Below are 18,093 nucleotides of genomic sequence, written 5' to 3'. Positions count from 1 at the left end.
AATACTAGTTATATTGAATTTAAAAAATATTATAGGCTAATCGCATCATATTTTTTAATTATTGAAATTAGTCATTTGTTTGATTAAAGAAAATAAGCATAACGATATCTACACATTCATTGGCGAGATACTATGTTACTATCATAGGTAAATTCCTGGTTACTATAAATACAACTGAAGCTTAATGCCAATTTTATTTGGAAAATATTGTATCATATAATAGAAAAAGAACGAAATAACATTTTCATGAATAAATCTTCAGCGCGAGAAGTTCCATTTATATGATTGTTTTCATTGCAGTTTGCAGACTGCAGACTACGAAAAAAATTCTGGGAAAATGGAAATAAATGACTTACTTCATTCTCTAAATGAAGTTAAGGAACAAGTTTGCAGCGTAATAAAAAAAGTGCAATGTTCCTCAAAATCTGAAGTAGAAGAGGAAGCAAATGCTCTTGTAGATGAGTGTAAATTAATTTTAACGCGAGTAGATGATTTAGTGTGCGATGGAGTTTCTACAACAAAAGTTCGCGAAAAGAATAAAAATGAAAATCACCCCGACCCAAAAAGTATGTTTATTGATCTTTCTTCCGAAGATCAGGAGCCAAACAAAAGTGAACAAAATCCTGTTGTCAAATGTTTAGTAGTAGAAGAAGACGAAGATGACTTCAGTAACTTTGATTTTGATGATTTTATGGATAGTGGTGATAATGATAATGCTCCTGAGCCTGAGCCTACAGACAAAACTGAGACAAAAAGGACAGAATTGGAAAATGTATTTAACTCGTCGCATTGCTCCACATCCTCCAATTCACACAAAGATAATTCTGCAACAGAATTTGATGGGCTAAGTGATGTAAGCGAATTTATTAATTTAAAGGAGTGTAGTTCAAAAGTTAACATCGTCCTCTTTTTCTTTTGTTTTTACTATGGACTCATATTTTTATTTTATCTCACAAAAAATCCCAACTTTGCACTGTGTCATAGGAAGTTTTCCTTTTATGTCATCATTGTTTGGATAGATGATTTTCTGCTGTTTAACATTTTTTTGTCATCTCATGTTGTTAGGCCCCTTGACTGTGATGTCATGGTATTAGTGAAATCAGTCTGCAGGCGAAATTTTGTGGTGATCCTATAATAATATAATACAGACATGAAATTATTAAAGTTTCTACAATTGCCTTTATTTCTTTCAGGAGGAAGAGAATCAAATTCTTTTGGGAATTGATGATTATGATCTTAATGAAATAGAAGATCCAGAAATGAACAGCGAAACAACTTTGCAGGTAATGTTTTTATATTATATTGCAAACCACTAGATACTGAAATTGTGTAGCATTATAATCAGGAAAAGATGGACAGGAATATATAGAATAATGATTGAGGAGAAAAATCAGCCAAAAAAAAAAACACTACATACATCACAAGGTTTGCTTTCCTATACACGTGACCCGTCTTTTCAAAACGGCAAGATGCCAAAAAGCTATTTTAAAGTTAAAATGACCAGTAATGTGAAATGTTAGACTTTGTCCCTGAGAAATTACATTAATTTTCCTTTTAAAACAAAACATAAAAATTTAACTCGTCTTATATATTTTGACTACAAATTAACCTTTCAGTGTCAACATCATCCCATTACAGTTTTGAGGCAGTAGGTCAATTATTGTTATAAAACCATTGATTGGCTCAGTCTTACAAAAGCTGTACACTGAATACAGTTGAGGACGGATAATATATCAATATTGTCAGGACTGTGGTAAGATATTGATAAAAAAACATCATGTCGATTATCAGTCCTGAAATAATGGAAATAGGGTGAGTTTTGTATGAAATGAATGTGACAGATAAAAGAAGAATGAAATGCTAAGTACTCTTTCTTTTTTAAAGGTGTTAAATTCATTTTTGTGAATTACTTTCATAGTTCACAGTTTGTAGCCAGCTTACTATTCACTTTTCGTAAGGTGAACAAGGCAGATGAGGAAGAACTTGAATTGTACTTCTTATAGATATTCAGTTGCTCCAGTTTGTTTGGGAAGCTGTCTAAACTAAGCTTTTGAATTATTTAAGGGTAAACAAATATGTGGCTCTGATATGGACTTCTGACAGTAAGAGGAAGAGAGGAAGACCAAGAGAAACATGGAGGAGGACAGTTGAAGAGGAAAGAAACAACATGGCATTTGCATCGTAGAGGGAGGTCTGTACTACTGCAGCTGACAGGGCAGTCTGGTGTTGTGTACACGACCCTATTCTTCATGAGGAGAGATGGAAATGATGGAAAGCAATAATCCTGATTCAAAAGTTCTATTACAATAATATAGCTCGATATACATTACATAGAGTTTACGATTAAATCCTTCCTCACAGACATTCATAGTTTGTTTTTGATTCCCATATTTTCTCTATTTCTTTTCAGGAGATTACCATTGCTGAGCAAAAATTCCTTCAACAAGAAAAAGATGATACAGGTCGGTATTGATTATTGCAAGTATAAATTGTATAGAGTGTAGTTTTCGAAAACTATGGTTTGTTGGGGCAATTTTTTTTTTTTAACTCAATGAATTGTAGTTGTGCATTATTCATAGTTTTCAACATATTAAGCCTTGCAGTCAGCTACCATGGAATGAATGACTTCAAATCAGAAATATAAATACTTCATTAATTAGTGGAGATATTGGAATTATTGTGCTTCAATGTATGAAATTAAACACTGTGATAGTCGAGATGTTATGCTTTTCTTTCAAATATTAAAATTGTAGTCCTTCAGAGCCATGAGGACCATGGGGCTTGAGTTTTCCCCAATTTCTGTGGCATTAAACAGATAGTAAAACTTACTTGTTACCCTCAGATGGAATACTCACTTGTCTATCACCAAATACTTTCCACTTGTTCTAAAAGACCCAGTTCCCTAATCATTGTTGGGCAGTACAAAGGTCAGAGAGAACCTCAACTGAACCCTGCACAGATACCAATTCCTTCACTTGTTAGACGCATGCTCCGGTTCTAATTTATTCTTTTTAAATTGACACTAAAACTAATAATCAATATTGGCTGAGTGTGTTTATAAGAAAAGGGGGGAAAAAAAGTAAGAAAAATTTATCCAGTTATACTTGCTGTTATTTTAAATGAAAGGCCTTTGAAAAATTGAAGGAGAAACCTTTTGCTATAATCATAAATGTTACAAAGGTGTTGTTTTGTTACTTGAATTCATATTGATAATTCACAGAATCCAGCCAGCCTCAAGATCCCAAGTACACAAATGTTTTGAAAAGAAACTTTGGTTATGCTAAATTTCGCCCGTAAGTGTTTTGAATGTATTTATTAAATCTACATTGCCTTTTGTTAATGACAATGTCAAAATTAAGGACCTATAAGAAAATTTTAATAGTTGAAACTAGTAATCGGAACACTTCTTGCTCAGAACAACCGCTTAATTGAAGCAGTCTGTAGGAGACCGTTTTTTCTATATGATTTCAACAGGTTAATCAGAAAACTCACTGGTGAATTGGAACGATTTCAGAGCTCTATCAATCTTTTTTTTTTCAAAATTACATTATACAAAATGTCTTTTTTAAAAGCAACAATAATGGTATTGTTGAAGGTTTACAATCAACAGTGAACGAGTCACAATCAGTTCCCTTTTATTTATTTACTAGCTTTTACAAATTGAACATCATGTCAAGCAATGTATAATAACTAAGAGCACAGGTTATTACACAAACGATTGCTTGCAAAAACAGATGAGCATGACACAGTAGATAGAATAATGCAATTTGTTTTAAATTATAGTGGGACTACTTTCTTGCATCTCTGATTTGTATTGGATGCCTAAGGAGTTTGACAGTTCTTCATTTATGTTTAGTCATTAGATGATCACTCATTATCTTGATACCTACCATCATGGTGGCACACTCATGTAACATTGAATATCATAAAGAACAGAAGGCAAAATTATAGGCAAGTAACAGCGGGGATGATTTGTTTTCATTTTTGCTATGCTTATTACAATTACTACAAACATTATTACACTTATTACATATGTGCAGCCTTGATGGATTATTCCAGTTATGAAGGCCATCTGAAGGAATCAGTTAATTGGACTACCATTTAATTGGAACAAATTCTATGTATTGGCTCTATTTCAATTCAATATTTTTAATTGTGAAAAGAAGTTAGCTTCTTAGCTATGTTTATCGTAACCTTAAACCTTATTGTTGTAGTGTTTAGCTCATTCTTCTGTTAATTTAAGTTACATGAAGTTTATTATTATTATGCATTATTAAACACAATCCCTTTTGAACATTTAACACCACCCATTAATTGTTGAATTCAATGGTGTATTTATTTGATGAATATTAAAACCAACCCACTTACTTTTTAGATCTTCAATATATTAAGCATTTGTTTCATTGATAGATTGCAGTGGAATATTATCAAGTCTGTACTGGAAGATAAAAGAGACAACTTTGTTATCATGTCTACTGGTGAGTGATTTTCGTACAACAATACATAGATGAGATATAAAGTAGATCATGAGTGGTTAGCTCCTTTTGTATTCTAGTTCTCATTGTATACAATAAGCTGTTTCTAATATGTGTGTATATGCTGTATATGGAGCCCCTTATTCAAAACATTCACTGGGCAGGAAACAAAGCTATAGTATGAAACTAAATATGTCAAGTTCGTTCTACCTATAGGTCACATTATATTATTCTGACACAGATGACTTAAACAGCAAAGGGTATACAATTACAGATACTGTGCGACAATCTCGCGACACAGAATGCCATGCGTTTAGAGATAAAGCTTAAATACTCATAACATCCACCAGCCGAATTGGTGTGATATGTAGGAGTTTATGGAGCCATGGTTTATCTGTATCGTGTAAGTGTAAAACAAAGAAAAACAATAATTTACTAACTTTGAGGTAGGGTATAGTCTATAACATGATTATACTTTCCTTTAGATGAATAGACAAAAAATTAACTGATTTATCATGAAATTTAACAGGGATTGATCACAGATCCATCCACTGTTTTGCCCTCGTATTATAAGGTTCCAAAGTTGTATAATTGGTATCATTCCATTTTAAACTTCTCTCACGTTTCAGGTTATGGAAAAAGCTTGACCTTCCAGTTCCCATCAGTGTTCACCAAAAGATGCTCAGTCATTATAAGTCCTTTGATCTCTCTCATGGAGGATCAAGTATTAGCATTGAAGTAAGGCTTGATCAAAACATTGATAAATTGATTCAGTGGGGATGCCAAATATCTGGTTTTCCTCGCCTTTTCCGCTTTTTTTCACACCTTAACAGCTGTTCCTGTCTCTAAAATAGATGGCCGCTAAAGGTTCTTCTTCTTAACTCTCTCCTTAATAATAATAATAATAATAATAATAATAATAATAATAATAATAAATGGCATTTATATAGCGCTTTACCCCGTTGTCACAGGCTCTAAGCGCTTTACAGTGATATAAAACAAAACATATTACAGTGAGACAAGTGTGAAGGAAACGTGATACGAATTCAATTTAACAACAACAAAATATGAAAATAATATTGCAACCAGCCATTTTCTGGATTTTCCCCAAAACTTCACATCCAACTAACACAAAAATAATTTTTTTATCACTCAAACACAATAGCAATAAGTTCTTGCGATAAATTTCTTTAGCAAAACATGCTCTACAACACACTGTTCATTTTCTTTAACTTTTATGATGTACAAGAGAAATAAAATATGAATAAGAAAATTGTTGGTTGTATCGCAAGGAATGTTACGATTTTCCTATAGTTGGTAAGGAGAGGGTTAAGACAGAAATGATATTATTTGAATTGATGCAACAAAGGTCCAAGACACTTATATAAAGCAAAGGGGAGAGTAAGAGAGATTTTCTGTTTGTTCATTTACAGGTTTATTTTAGGGAAGATGTGATGCTTCCGCTCGTTTTCAGGTTTTTTCTAAAACCATTTGGAATCCCTAATTTAGTTCCCTTTATTGATCTCTCCCTCTGTCTCTCTCTCTCTCTCTCTCTCTCTCTCTCTCTCTCTCTCTCTCTCTCTCTCACTCTCTCTCTCTCATAATAAATTTCACAAAAAGAAGAAAACAATAAATTATTTTAGCCAAATTTCATCTTTTATTTTTTTTAGAGCGTCGAGTATAGAGGCTTGTGTATTGGGATCTTCACAAAAGAATGCAGCCAGAACCAGAGACGAAATCTTTGACGGCAAATACCGACTCATATACATCACTCCGGAATCTGCTGTCCATTACATTGATTATTTCATGCGTCTGAACAAAGATGTTGGCAAGTGTTATGTTAAAAGATTACTGTCCACTCAGTCGTTCGTGATGTAGATAAATTATATGGTATTTTAACATTAAAAAAATTTTTTTTTTATGGTCTCTCACTACTGTAGTTTGTCTTGGAAGAAAAAAATAAACAACAAAATAACAAAACAAACCCCCCCCCCCCCCTCCCCTCCCTAAAAAAAACCCCCCAGCCCCTGATGATTTCAGTTTCTCTCTCTCTCTCTCTCTCTCTCTCTCTCTCTCTCTCTCTCTCTCTCTCTCTCTCTCTCTCTCTCTCTTTCTCTCTTGCTCTCTCTCACTCTCTCTTTATTTAGTTTTCTGTCACTCTCTCCCTCTCTCTCTCTCTCTCTCTCTCTCCCTCCCCCCCCCCCCCCCCCCCCCTCTCTCTCTCTCTCTCTCTCTCTCTCTCTCTCTATGAAGTGTTAAGTCTTCCATTTCTATTAATTTACATTCCTAGTACCTATTTGGTCTGTCTCAAGAAAACCTATATACTATCTCAAGGATGTACTGACAACAATAGATTAATTGAAAAGACATGGTATGATTTTCAATCTCAGATACTGAAGAGGGGAACGTTTGTTAGTTTCTAATATGCAAACTTTAGTTTTGCAGTGCTCTGACAATAATGTGGCTGGAACTTCCATTGTTATTTGTCATTTTTATATTCTTTAAGGCATCGATTTATTCGCTATTGATGAGGCACATTGTGTATCCCAGTGGGGAAATGACTTCAGACCATCCTATCGAAAACTTGATGTACTCAAAAAGAACTTTCCTAAGGTAAGGATGTGTCTTTTCTTACTTGATCACTAATCAAATACAATTTTAGCTATTTCTCATGCTTACCTCTATTCTCTCTGAAGACATAGTTGATACCAGTGTCATACGAAAGTTTAAATTTAAGCAAGAGGATGGGCAGTTGGTTGATATATTATATAAAGGATAATTAGATAAAGGTCTTTACAAACAGACAGCATCTGTGAATTCATTGACAGATGGCTATTTTCTTAATGTCAGATGGATAGTTCTTGTATCTGTATATATGAATTTGTAATCAGTGTTAATTTCAACTCATTAAAAACATTAAGTTCACTGTTACATTAATAAGTAAAGGATGTATGTGTATTGCGATTGAGTAACTTCTGTTGTGATGATTTTTATAATTCTTAAACATTTAGATTCTTATGATATTTGTTTGAGCAATGTAAACATTGGAATTTCCATATTGTGGACATTAAAGATTTATCATTATCTAGATTGCAAGTAAGGAAAAAATTGTGATATCTGCTCATTCTTAATGTCTTAATGACATCTACTCACTTTTATGCATTAAAGTCTTGGATTGAACGTGCTGTCTCTGTATCTGCTACTGTTTGGCATGTATTGGTAATGAGAACCAGCTCTTTTTCACTACTCTCTGTATTTTTCACTTCGTTGGCTAAAGGGTCAAGGCTCAAAAATGTTTGTGCATTCGGAGATAAAGTTTTTTTTTTGTTTATTAAAGAAGACAACTTTGGCTCAAAATTCAAGATAGATAGGTTATATTATTCCACAAGCAACATATTAACTGCAGCATAAATCACAGGCCAGATAACACGATCAATTTACATTCGGCTTTAATTAAAAAATTTAAAAACGAACAAAAAAAATCAGCAAAACAAAAGTATAACCAAACAAAAGCAACACCTCTGCCCCCCCCCCCCCCCCCCCCCCCCCCCCCCCCAACAAAAAAAAAGAAACAAAACATAAACATAAAACGTACAAAACTTTGTAAGAAATTTGCTTGATGCTAAAACATTTTTATTGATATAAGCAGCTATAACATTAGATTGAATCTTTGAAATGTTTTTACATTCTCTGAAAAGATATTCAGTATTACCACAATTTTGTTTGTTTGTTTTTTGTTTTTTTTTCTTCTTTAGGTTCCAATAATTGCTGTAACAGCAACTGCCACGAAGAAAGTACAGGTGGATATCATCCATAATTTGAAGCTGCATAATCCCAATATTACCCGCACAAGTTTTGATAGGTATTTATTATTACATCTTTTTCAAACATTTTTATTTATCTAAGAAATTGATTCAACATGTTAACAACATTATATTCCCAATAAATATGTCAAGGATAAACTTAAAAACGGAAACCTAAGTGTCTAAGGACAGTCATTTAAAAATACTATTAACCTGGATGACTAAGGACAGTTATCTGAGAATACCATTTATATGGGTGAGTAAGGCTAGTCGTTTGAAAATACTATTAACCTGGATGACTAAGGCCAGTCATTTAAAAATACCATTAACTTGGGTGACTAAGGCCAGTCATTTAAAAATACCATTAACTTGGGTGACTAAGGCCAGTCATTTAAAAATACCATTAACTTGGGTGACTAAGGCCAGTCATTTAAAAATGCCATTAACTTGGGTGACTAAGGCCAGTCATTTAAAAATGCCATTAACTTGGGTGACTAAGGCCAGTCATTTAAAAATACCATTAACTTGGGTGACTAAGGACAGTCATTTAAAAATGCCATTAACTTGGGTGACTAAGGCCAGTCATTTAAAAATACCATTAACTTGGGTGACTAAGGCCCATTATGTGAACATAATAGAAGCTACAGTGGTCCATGAAATAGGGACTTGTTCAACACGAGTGAACCTCTCAATATATTGATAATGTATAATTATTCACTTTTGCTTTTATCTCTTCAGACCAAACTTATTTTTGTGTGTCAACAAGAAGTCAAGCAATCCAATTGATGACTTAAAGAAATTGATGAAACAGAAAGGCCTCCGATATGAGTTTGAAGGACCTACTATCATCTATTGCCCTACCATAAAATCCACAGAAGCATTGAAAAATGTTCTTGATGGTAAATAAGAAGGGCTTTCATAATTTTTAGCTTTTGGAAACTTAAAAAAAAAAAAATGATTCGTGGTAATAAAAGAGTGATAAAACAGCTTTGGGAAATCAAAACTTTAAATTTTAAAAAATAAAAAAGAATAAAAATTGAGCATTCTGATTTTGAAAAAAAAAATATAAAGGAAAAGAGGCCATTAGCTTAGCTCAAACTGTCCTGAATTATAATTCAAGACTATGAGATAAACATATAAAGAAATAGTCTTCAGTGTTAAGAGCCATTAGGAACCAGGGTTTATCCTTGGTCATATTGCATTAAATAGATAGTTAATATTGATTGCTCCTTTTGGATATGATGCATGCCTGATGCAAAGTACTTTCCATCATATCTAACACACTGAGCTACCCAATCTCGACTGGGTTGACAGAGGGGTCAGAAAAAAAACCCTCAACTTCACATTGGATTAATACCAGTGTCTTTGCTTGTGAAGAGAGTGCACGAGCACAGCCGTATTGTCACTGTAAAGGGAAGAGAGTTAAGGAATGAGCTTTCAAATCTATGGTTTTTATCTTGGGTTTAGAGAGATAAAAGTTGCAAAAAGTTACAGGGGGCAACATGTACATTGGAGTTGTCTTTACTTCATACCCTTCATTGTGGAGTTGTGGGTCCAGGAGGTGTAGAGCTTGTCTAGATGCTGGGTTGGATCTGTCTTAACTCACTCAATCCTAGAGACTTTTGCTACTTTTCAAAATTGGAAAAAAATTGTATTAAAAATGAGCATATAGAATAGTTTTATTACATAGTTTTATTCAACTACCATTAACATGTGAAATCTAAAAACAGTAGCTTTGATAGTAGTACGCCTATAATTTGTCTCAGAAAAATGTAATAAATAGGCATGGGGTAAAAGTAACCCGGGTAAACTTCGGATATAGTCGGTGTTAGGGTTGAGCGAGTTAAGGTCTGACATTTCACCATCAGCTGTTCCAACATGATTGTATCTGGGATGGCATATCCTTCAGGATCATTAAGATACTCAAGCTCCTGCACGGCGTAAATGTGACGATCCTCTGCAAGAGGGTAATCAAAGACCCAACAGTACTTATGCCAGGCTTCAGGAATGGCAATCGAAAACAGTGGGTCGCCTCAAACCGACTACTGATAGGCCACGGCAGGACTGCTGCAAACATGCACCGATGGGGACTGAGGGAGTCAGCCGACCACATAATCCTACACTGCCCTGTGACGAGATTGACAGGAGGTTACAGGGCTGTCCTCAACTGAGGTGATGAATTTAAAGACTGGCTGGAGACTTCCAGCGTGAGATGTAGCCATACGCTACTACTACTACTACTACTACTACTTCATACCCTTAGAGGTACTGGGTTTTCTCTGCACTGTGTGGCCTTGAGCAAGTTACCTTGCCTTAGCTCACTGTATTGAGGTTGACGTTTCGGATATTTCAGACCTCCTTTGAAGTATACCTGAAAGACAAATTTCACATCGGGATGAATGAAGGGAAATTTAGTTTTTAAAAACTATACTTTATATATATATATATATTTATAAAATGAGGGCTTGTTACTTTGACTAACTGGTGTGCCTACTGGAATGGGACATTTTTGTTTTCATTAATTGTCTACTGTATCTCTATCGCTTTAGGTATTATGTATACAGATTAACTGTGCTTTCTTTTGACCTTTCCTCTCAATACGGTATTACATCAGAATGACCCTCATGCCTAAAATTGATTTTGAGCTTAACTTATAACATTTAAGTTGAAATAAATATCCCTGTTTAGGAGAATGAGTTTTATTTGTGAAATTTCAAAGTGCTTAAATTTCCTTGTTCTGATCAATTTGACTTTAAACTTTATTTTATTCATTTAATTATTTCTGACATAACACCAGATTTTTGTAGTGGGTCACATTTTCACAATAGTTATCCTTTGCTCCAAGTGCTTTAATATGATATACACATGAATGATCATTATCAATAAATGACCATTTGATACTAAGTAATACAAATCAAAGGGGACCCAAAAGCTCAGTTGGTAGAGCACTCAACTCACACATAAAGGGACATTGATCGATTCTGGATGAAGTTGAGATTTTTTCGGACCCTCCCCCCTCCTGTTCACCTAGCAGTGATTGGGTAGCGGTAGCTGTACCTGTTAGGTCTGGTGAAAAGTACTTTGCAGTAGACTAGCATTCTATACAAAGTTAGAAAGCAATTGCTATTGTCCGTTTCACGCTATAGAAAACAGGATAAACTCGGCTCAATGGGCCTAATGGCTCTGAAGAACTTTTTTAAAAAAAATCAAAATAAAAATTAAATGTGATATTTAAAAATAAAAATGATATTCTACATACCCATTCAGACATGAAAGTGCCATCCAGCATGTATCATGCCAAGCTTTCCCTGAGTGACAGACAAGAATGCCACAAGGATTTCCTTACAGACAAGATACAGGTGGGTGGTGGATGCTCTGTGCATCCTCAACTAATCTACAGTTGGGATTTAGCCAGACGGAGTTGCCAGTGTAAGATAAAAATCTGAAAAGGTGTATATTAGCATTAAATAAGCCCAACCGTTAAGTAGTCATAATGGCAGTGTGTCTTAATTGTAATCAGAAGGTCTGAGGTTTGATCTCCAGTTGAGGCATCTGATTTTTTTGGCATGATTTTTAGTAGTATTTTTATTTATGACACCTTTCTAGCTTGATATCAACTGCAAACTTGCATCTATTTTGTTTCATTTGAAAAGATCAAAGCTTTTGTTCAGAATGGTAAATATCTTTTGAAAGCAATTTTTGTTCCTTTTTTTATTTTTGACTCATATGGATTTGTTTCATTTTCTTATGAAAGGAACTGTCAAAAATAAATAAACAAAATTGAGAATTTTCAATACCATTGTCTAGTTCATTGGTCAGACACTTAAAGGCAACGAAAAGCATAATTAACAATTTACAGACCCACATAAATGAATATGTAAGGAGGATTTTGGGTAACAAATGGACAGAAAAAAAAAACAGGATTGAAGATCATTGGGAAGCTGCCAGCCAACATCTCGTAAACATACAAGTCAAAGAGAGGAAGTGAGGGTGGATAGTGATACATTGGGGGCAGGCACTGGGATAAGATAAAGATCTAAAAAATTGTGTATGAAACAGTACCAGACAATGCGAGAAAGAAAAATACAAGAAAAAAATCAGTCTTCCTCAAGGTTTTTTATTCTTGTATTTTTTCTTCTTGCTTTGTCTGGTACTGCTTCATACACAAGTTTTCAGAGGGTGTATAGGCCATGTACTTTAAAAAGCTTGACAATTTTAAAACGACAGTTCAGATTTTTTTGTGTATGTCATCTTGTGGTAAATAACATTGTCAAAAGTTTTGAGTAGTGCTCTGTATTTTTGTGTCAGCATTCTTTGAAAGAATATAATTTGATTTCGGGTCCTTCAGTTTGGTCTGAAATCGGCTTGTGTTTGGCTTACCTCTTAATCTAACTTTCTCTCAAGCCTTTTTAAGATAATCTTTAGGGGGCATTTGCAGGCATGGCTGATTAGATCGAGTGTCCTAAAGTTGGAGCTCACTTGAAGATCCCTTTTCCTAGGAATGGAGATGAAGACTACTGTTGTCCATTCCTCATGCTATTTTTCTGTTCTCCATATTTTCTCGCATTTGTACTCTCTTCTCCATTGATCCATTCATCATTTGGAGCTTTTCCTCTAGGGATATCGCCAATATCCCAGGTTCCTTTCTGAGTGGTTCAAGGTCACAGCCATGTGTCTGCATTGGGATAATTTCCACACCATCGCTTTGGTACATCTCTCTGCAGGATTCTGCCCATCTATCTTCTATTTCTTTCTCAACAGCAAGTGTTACTTCATCTCATCTTTGTTTTTATGTTGCCTTGAGATGCGAGCTGAATTTCTTGTTCAAAAAGTTTATTTGTTGTAAATCTGATAATGGTTTTTGGAACTATTTTCCTTTTCAATGGCTGTTAAGTTTTTCTCAAGGAAATCTGTCTTGTTCTTTCTGATATGATGTTTTGTCTGAGCAGCTTTGTACTGTTCAGATATCAGTCTATACTGCTGCTTTGCTCTTTATCTATCTTCTATTTTATTTTTCCTTGTCATCCACTGTTGTGCTACAAAGGTCTTCTTTGGTAGATTTTTTCCCCCTTCTTTATCAAAAACTTCTTTGATGCTCTTAAATGGATACATCTTATAAATTGAAAAATAAATCAATTTTCTTTATTCATTCCATTGGGAAAATTTGCCTTCAGGATCTATTCCAAGGGAAGACTGGAATAATCCAGGCATCAGCTGCAGTGCAGTTCTGCAAACTGAGTGAGGTTGGGGTGACATGCTTAAGGCCACACATCGCAGCGGGTATTCGAACTCGTTAACTTTCGGTAAAGAAGCAAAGACTGTACCACTGAGCCACGCTACCCCCTAACATCTTTTATGTTTCTATGTTACAGGTGGTGGTGGCCACCGTAGCCTTTGGAATGGGAATTGACAAGCCTGATGTGAGACAAGTCATCCACTATGGTGGTATGTCCTTGCTAATTTGTGATGGGTTATATGCCGTTTCTTTGCAATAAAGTAGTTATTTTAAAGGAATGCTATTCCGGTACTGATAGTTATACTTGTTTGATTTGTAGATATACAGATTTTGTGGGGACAAATTTGGCAAATTCTGAGATATTTCTCCAAGTTCACTGTTGACAATACGACTATTTTTTACAGGAAAACCGATTTATAATCAAATTATATATAATACATTGATATTGATGTTTAGAGTGATAATCCATATAAATTAAACCATCGTCTATTGGTTGAGACAGATTTTCTTCTTGGAATTCTGACTCTCTTCCCCCCCCCCCCCCCAAAGAAGAAAACATTTTAAAAATGATATATATATTTTACATTTATATAGATATACAGATTGCTTTTGTTATTAATGTTCTGCATAGTACTTTTTTTTTTTAATCTGCACCATTCACCTTTTAAAAATTATTATTCCAACCAGCTCCCAAAGAGATTGAGACATATTACCAGGAAATTGGCCGTGCAGGTAGAGATGGGATGCCGAGTGTCTGTACTGTTGTATACTCAGATGGAGATTTTGCTGTCATTAAGTTAGTATAAAAAAGAATTCATTTTAATTTATATTTGTCTTTTTCTTGTCTTTCTGATAACCCTGACAATGCAGACAGACTGGCCAGACTCGGATCAACACTTTTACAACCATCAATTCCAGTATCCTTAGACAGTCAAACAAATAAGAGAGAAGAATGGATGAACAGTTGGGCAATGAGCACCACGGGTAGATGTATGGTTTCCCACTGATCACTCCTGTAAAGATGGATAGATAGCCTAAATAAGCTCAGACCACACCAGCAAAGCATCATCTTTCAACTAAGAACACAATACATACCGCTCAACAGCCATTTAAGTAAAATTACAAAAGACACATCCCCTTCCTGTCCCCTATGTCAACACCCCAATGAAACAGTAACACACCACTTGCTTGAATGTCAACCTCTTGAAGACCTGAGATGGACATTCCTCCCACCAAATCCAAGCATCAGTAACACACTTTATAGTCACCTGGAACAACTACAAAAGACGTCTAACTTTTACGTCATGGCACAAGACCGAAGGGCTAGAGCTCAGGTGGTCTCTGGTTTGAATAAGTAAGTAAGTGATAACCCTCTGTCTTTTCTTGCCTTGAAATTAATCTCTGAAGTCAATATTCGAAGGATCAAGTTGTAAGCCTATTCTTTGTAAAGGAATGCAATGTTTTTACCCAGTGATAAAACAATAACGTTGTCATTCAGAGACATATGACACAAGAAGTAAGGCCTGGTTTGTATCTCGTGAATGAGAAAGTAATTATACTCTACATAATCAAGGACATCATAAAAAATTATTCTTAGACACAGCGCTCATACAACACATCCACTGAAACACAATATTCTAGCCTCATAAACATCTTGCAGACAATCAAGTTTCTGCCCCAAAACAGCAAAGGAATGGAACAGCCTCCCAGAAGAAATTGTCCATGTGCCCAACTTGGAAGCCTTCAAAAAAATCTTGTCCGTCTACCTCATGTATACTTCAAAGCAGCATTAATCGTCAACGTGATGATGCTGGCTGCCTTACTCGAAGATATTGATCAGACTAGTGTATCCAAATGATAGTGATTTAAACTATGTTCACTTATCAATTAAATTCTAAACCGTCAGAATCACCTAGCCCTTCAAATCAATTGACAATTGAAATCAACAATATGAGAGGCTTAAATTTTATGAAGATCTGACTGAATATTCCACAGGAAGTTATTAGAAGATTCATTTTGTGATAATTTGTAAATATTTTATATTTTGATTTTTTTGTTTGTTTGTTTTTTGTGATGACAATTATCCGTTTGAATTAAAGCTGATATTGTCCAGCTGTCTGTTGTATTTTTTTATAGTGTCAGAAAAAGATGAAGACGATCAATGAGAAAATGATAAAGGATGAATGAAAGAAATTGTCAATCTGAGAATGATTGAGACAAATCTTGAACATCAGTCATTTTCTGCACAAAGTCTTCATCATCAATTGTTGTATCCTATATTTTTTTACTCCAGACATCTGATCAGCAACAACAGCTCCAAGGCATTCATGGAACACAAGTTTAACATGTTTCACAAAATGAGGCAGTATTTAACGACCAGAGATTGTAGGAGGAGGTGAGAAAACCTTTTTTAAAAAAAAATAATCTTACATATAATGCTTGAATTGTGAATTCTTTTGTTGTTGTTGTTGTTTGTTTGTTTGTTTTGGGGAACTCATTTAGGTCAATTAAACAGAATATGTTTGAAATATAAAATTGAGTAATTCAGCGTAAACAGTTTGATTTCCAGTTTATATTTTATTCCTTATTTTCAATTTACAGCCAGTGTGTCTTGGAAGTGATTTTATGCATATTCTGACACAGATTATTAGCATTTGTGTAGATGACAAAAGTGGAGCTTTTTTTCATGAATAAAGGATATATGATTGTTCAAATTTGAATGTGCCTGTCAGGATTATGATTGAAGTTTTCTTTACTATGTCTGGTAGTTGACAATTTTGCAGGCCTTCATTAGCCGTAGTTCTAAATTAAAGTTTTCTTGACAGTAAACTTTAACAAACCAGAGCAACTATATAGCGCAATAGCCACTTAATGTGGTCAAAGCACTTTACAAGGGGTCTTAAAAGAACAGCAACACTTAACATGTAGGGCGAAACACGACGCCTGTTAGGCGATATCACAACTTTTGCAAACAGAGACATCGCTGTTAATGGCCAGGAAGTCATTTTACACCTGAGTACATTGAGAGAATGTAAGTAGAGAGCCTTTTCCAAGGGCTCAACTATGGGGCGAGCAAGGCTCAAACCCAGAACCTTCCGATCTGAAGGTGAGAGTCATATCACAAGACCACATAGCTGAACAATTACTGGATGACTGACTTTGCTTGCAGAATTGATAAACAAGCTAATTCAATTTTGTTTAATGGATCAACTCGAGTGAAAATCCATTTCAGGTTACAGGCAGTGATAGTTCCAGTCCAACAGGCTTTCATCCAACTCATATTTGATGAATGTGGTGAACAAGATTCAAATTATTATTTTACATAATGTACTTTCAATTTTATGTATACATCAAGTCACTGATCAAATATTTTTTTGCCATTCCTTGGAGTTTGACCAGTGCCTGTTGGACTATTTAAAAACAATATTCACAGGTTTCTTAAATTTAATGAGTAAAAACTTGGTTCCATTTATTTAATTAACTTTTAATGAAATTGGTGTTTGAATTGCAGAATTATAAAGTACAAATAAAGAAGAAAAATTCCTTCTCCACATTATCTATCAGGAACGCCAAGTTCCAGTTAAGAATTAATTACATTATGATCGTGTCTTTTATTTATTTATATTGGAAACGAAATTAAAAATATGACATGTTGTGTATTTAATTTTTCTTTTTTTTTTGTTGTAATGTGATGAAATTCCCACACATTCTATATGACAAAGTGTTAACAGCATGTCAAAGTTCTGATTAGTCACTGCCAATGTCAACTCAACAATCAGCCCGATTTCAACCCGATTATATTCTCAAATTGTTTTCAGAGTTCTTCTCAGCCATTTTGAACCAGGTAATGTAGACGATCTTGGCGGATTCCAACATTGCTGTGACTGTTGCAAAAGACGGTAATTTCCATGACAAAGTGAAGCTAATTGATTATGGCCATTTTGTCATCAAAGATCAAAATGAAGAAAAGATTGAAAAAAAAAAAAGAAAGAAAAAAGCTCTAAATATTCAAATCAGTAATGTGGGTGAGGTCTTTGGACCATAGTGGGCAGGAGGTCACTTGTTGAATCTTCTTTCTGAGTTGCTTTCTGTCCTGGTCTTGGAATGGGGCTTTGTCCTGGCCTTTCCAGAATCCTTGGCTGAGTTAGTTTTTGAGAGGTAATATTTTTTTCTCCTGTAAATAATCTCTCTGTTATGTACTGATAGTTATATTTTTTGTTTTGAACATATTATCTTGTAAACATTTGAGTGTATTCCTCTTATTGGATCCTGTGCTTCTGTCTGGATGAGACTTTTAGGGGATCGCAAACTAAGTACATTGATGGTGTGCTCTTGGAATCTACATCTGTTCCCTATTTGAACCAGTTTCCCTTGTCTTACTTTTTCATATATGCTTTCTAGAATTTTTTGACTATACCATTTTATTCCTTTTTACTAGCGCTGATGTGACCTAAATGGGTAACGTAAAACCCTTAAACACAAATAAAAGCAAACAAATCAATTAGAAAAAAAATTAAGTTTAACCCTCTCCTTACCACCTACAGCAAAATCGTCACATTTGTTAAGACACAATATACAA

At 34.5% G+C, this 18,093-nt stretch overlaps 1 protein-coding gene across 2 annotated transcripts in view; it reads left to right on the top strand.

Annotated features, from left to right (window-relative positions):
* Positions 1–293: 293 nt before the first annotated feature.
* The window catches only part of LOC144967182 (bifunctional 3'-5' exonuclease/ATP-dependent helicase WRN-like), a 32,843-nt gene continuing 15,043 nt past the window's right edge, over positions 294–18,093 (top strand). The window contains exons 1-15 of one of the 2 annotated variants that reach the window (XM_078904113.1): positions 294–853; positions 1,194–1,283; positions 2,411–2,462; positions 3,221–3,293; positions 4,411–4,478; positions 5,105–5,213; positions 6,146–6,303; positions 6,982–7,088; positions 8,231–8,337; positions 9,017–9,177; positions 11,546–11,637; positions 13,651–13,723; positions 14,202–14,310; positions 15,808–15,909; positions 17,333–17,413. In XM_078904113.1, coding sequence (XP_078760239.1) covers positions 338–853; positions 1,194–1,283; positions 2,411–2,462; positions 3,221–3,293; positions 4,411–4,478; positions 5,105–5,213; positions 6,146–6,303; positions 6,982–7,088; positions 8,231–8,337; positions 9,017–9,177; positions 11,546–11,637; positions 13,651–13,723; positions 14,202–14,310; positions 15,808–15,909; positions 17,333–17,413 — 1,898 coding nt within the window. In that variant the 5' untranslated portion in view covers positions 294–337. The remainder of the gene's footprint in view (positions 854–1,193; positions 1,284–2,410; positions 2,463–3,220; positions 3,294–4,410; positions 4,479–5,104; positions 5,214–6,145; positions 6,304–6,981; positions 7,089–8,230; positions 8,338–9,016; positions 9,178–11,545; positions 11,638–13,650; positions 13,724–14,201; positions 14,311–15,807; positions 15,910–17,332; positions 17,414–18,093) is intronic. The other variant, XM_078904114.1, reaches the window with a different exon arrangement.

The sequence above is a fragment of the Berghia stephanieae genome, chromosome 3, assembly GCF_034508935.2.
Source record: "Berghia stephanieae isolate SIO BIC M18660-M18661 chromosome 3, UCSD_Bste_1.3, whole genome shotgun sequence".
NCBI classification, from domain to species: domain Eukaryota; kingdom Metazoa; phylum Mollusca; class Gastropoda; order Nudibranchia; family Aeolidiidae; genus Berghia; species Berghia stephanieae.
This window is presented reverse-complemented; position numbering and strand designations above follow the sequence as displayed.